The 2427-nt window shown below is 38.2% G+C and overlaps 1 protein-coding gene across 1 annotated transcript; it reads left to right on the forward strand.

Annotated features, from left to right (window-relative positions):
* Nucleotides 1-261: 261 nt before the first annotated feature.
* LOC145108411 (calcium uniporter protein 5, mitochondrial-like) lies at nucleotides 262-1798 on the forward strand. Its single transcript, XM_079045435.1, has 2 exons — nucleotides 262-929; nucleotides 1057-1798. Exons 1-2 carry the CDS (start codon nucleotides 339-341, stop codon nucleotides 1528-1530), a joined length of 1065 nt encoding a protein of 354 aa, XP_078901561.1. The 5' UTR covers nucleotides 262-338; the 3' UTR covers nucleotides 1531-1798.
* The last annotated feature ends 629 nt before the right edge of the window (nucleotides 1799-2427 follow it).

The raw sequence follows: 2427 nt of genomic DNA on the forward strand, positions 1-2427 counted from the left end.
CAAAACATATTTTTTAAAAGTTTTTTATTATAAAAAAACTAATGGATAAATCATAGCAAAAGTAACAAGTATTTACCAGATATTGGAAATGCTCAAAAAATTTTGATTTTTTCTATTTTTTTTAAGAGAATCAAATTCCCATTAAACGATTTTTGTTTACAAAAATAAATGTAAAACATGAATCACATTTGTCGGATATTTGGTCTGTAATCCTGATATCTCGCGATTCTTTCCAGTAATCCTTCCTCACACTATAAAACCCGCACCACCCGGCATTCATTCTGTATCACATCATCTACACACTCAACTCTTCTGATCTCTCAATCTCTCCGTCAGCAATGGCGCTCCGGCGAACCCTAACTAAACGTCTCATCAAAGACCAAACGCCCTTCATAGATGATACACCTTTCACTTCTCTCTCATCGCACAGAGCCTTAAATGCAGCCAACTCGAATCTCAAACGCGACCTGTTGACGTCGCCGGAGAACTCTTCTCCCACTGCGGATGCTGGATTCTTCCGGCGGTTTCTCCAGCGGAGAAAAATCAATCAGTCGTCGACAATGAGTCTGCCGGAGTTGTTTTTATTTCCGGTTGGCGAGAAACTAAGGGAGAAGCTGAACATATCTAGCGGAGAACGTCTCAGGCTTGATGGACTAAGGAATCCGGTAACGGGGCGTCCACCGGTTTCTATCGACTCCGTCGGAATATCAGTGAATGATGCGAGGAAGATCCTGAGGTTTTCTCAGTTGCAGAAGGTGAGATCTGCGTTGAAACAGATCCCAACGAATTCGATTAGCTACTCCGAATTTCTCACAGTCTGCATTGACATTTGTAATAATCACGATCAAGGCTTAGAGTTCTCCAAAATGTTGGATGAAGCCGGAGACGTCATTGTCTTGGGAAACGTCGTGTTCCTCCGTCCCGATCAGGTATCAATCAAACTCTCTCAAAAACATGAAAGAGAATTGAAGAATCGATTACCCAATCCTAATTTCAGAAAACAGAGATTATATATCTTCCATATTTCGTAACTGATACATCTGTTCTTGCTTTCAGTTGGCAAAATCAATGGAGAATTTGATATCACGATCCATAGCCATTCCAAACGACCCAAGAAAACATCAACTCGAAGAATTAGAAACCCAAAAAGCTTTAATCGATCAAAAATCAGTCTCCCAAGTTCGAGGTGAGCTCTATTGTGGTCTCGGCTTTCTGGTAATCCAAACAATGGCGTTCATGAGGTTAACATTTTGGGAACTTAGTTGGGATGTAATGGAACCCATCTGCTTCTTCTTCACATCTTTCCACTTTGCACTCGCATACATGTTCTTCATAAGAACATCCAAAGAACCCACTTTTGAAGGCTACTTTCAACGTAGGTTTAAAACGAAGCAAAAGAAGCTTATGGAGGTTTATAATTTTGATCTTGAAAAGTACAACCAACTACGTAAGGCCTTTTATCCTACATGTGAAAATTTAAGTTTTCAAGATTTGGGTCAAGGAGGGAGGGGAAATACAGTTTTTGGTTAAGTTATATGTAAATAATTGGATTATGGTGTGGAGTTCTTGTCTCTCCTTTTTTGAGTAATGGGACTAATCCTATGCTTTTGACATGAGGTTTTTAGGTGCAACAATTGGTTTTTGTTGTATGACATAAAAGAGTTGGTGTAGATTTGTATAATGTTATACAATCAACCAACTTAGCGCAAAGAGGATGCGGAGGTGTTGGTTGAGGTTTGGATTGAGAAACCGAGTTGTATATGTGTAAAATATGATTGCAAACTCGGTTTTCATCTTATGTTGTTCTGTCTTTACAATATTATTTCATCGAACAAAATTTGGTTAATTGAAAATACTAATGATGACGGAAGGATACAGATTGGAATCACGGACATGGAATGGATTCACAGACAAGATGAACAAGAAGAACAATCTTTGTTGAAGTAATTGTTTTTGAAATTCTTAATCATAACTCTAGCCCTAATCAATCTTTAATTTATAAGGGAGGAGGGAGTCGTTCCACTGAACCCACTGCCATATCAGCTTTTCTCTTTCATTTTTCTTCATCTTTCTCAACCCACAACATACGACAATTCTATCTTTCTCAACCCACTCAACCCACTCAGTTAAAAAAAATACTAAACAATTAAGGTACAAATCTTAAAACACACGGTACAAGAGAAAATGAGAGAGAAAGTAGAGAGAGGATGAAGTGAGTTCGTGAAACCAATTAAACAACCGGCTAAAGAGGGAGTGGTACCGGCGATAACTCTATTGCTAATTAAGATTTTACCCTGATTATTTTGTATTTTTTTTTTAATTGAGTGGGTTGAGTGGGTTGAGAAAGATAGGATTTCCGTGTGTTGTAGGTTGGGAAAGATGAAAAAAAATCAAAGAGAAAAGCTGATGTGGCAATGGTTTCATTGG

The sequence above is a fragment of the Lactuca virosa genome, chromosome 4, assembly GCF_052849685.1.
Source record: "Lactuca virosa cultivar CGN04683 chromosome 4, Lactuca_virosa_CGN04683_v6, whole genome shotgun sequence".
Lineage (NCBI taxonomy): Eukaryota > Viridiplantae > Streptophyta > Magnoliopsida > Asterales > Asteraceae > Lactuca > Lactuca virosa.

Coding starts and splice junctions, on each gene's coding strand:
- LOC145108411 (XM_079045435.1), top strand. CDS start 339: ATGGCGCTCCGGCGAACCCTAACTAAACGTCTCATCAAAGACCAAACG. Junction 930..1,056: donor TGTTCCTCCGTCCCGATCAG/GTATCAATCAAA, acceptor TCTTGCTTTCAG/TTGGCAAAATCAATGGAGAA.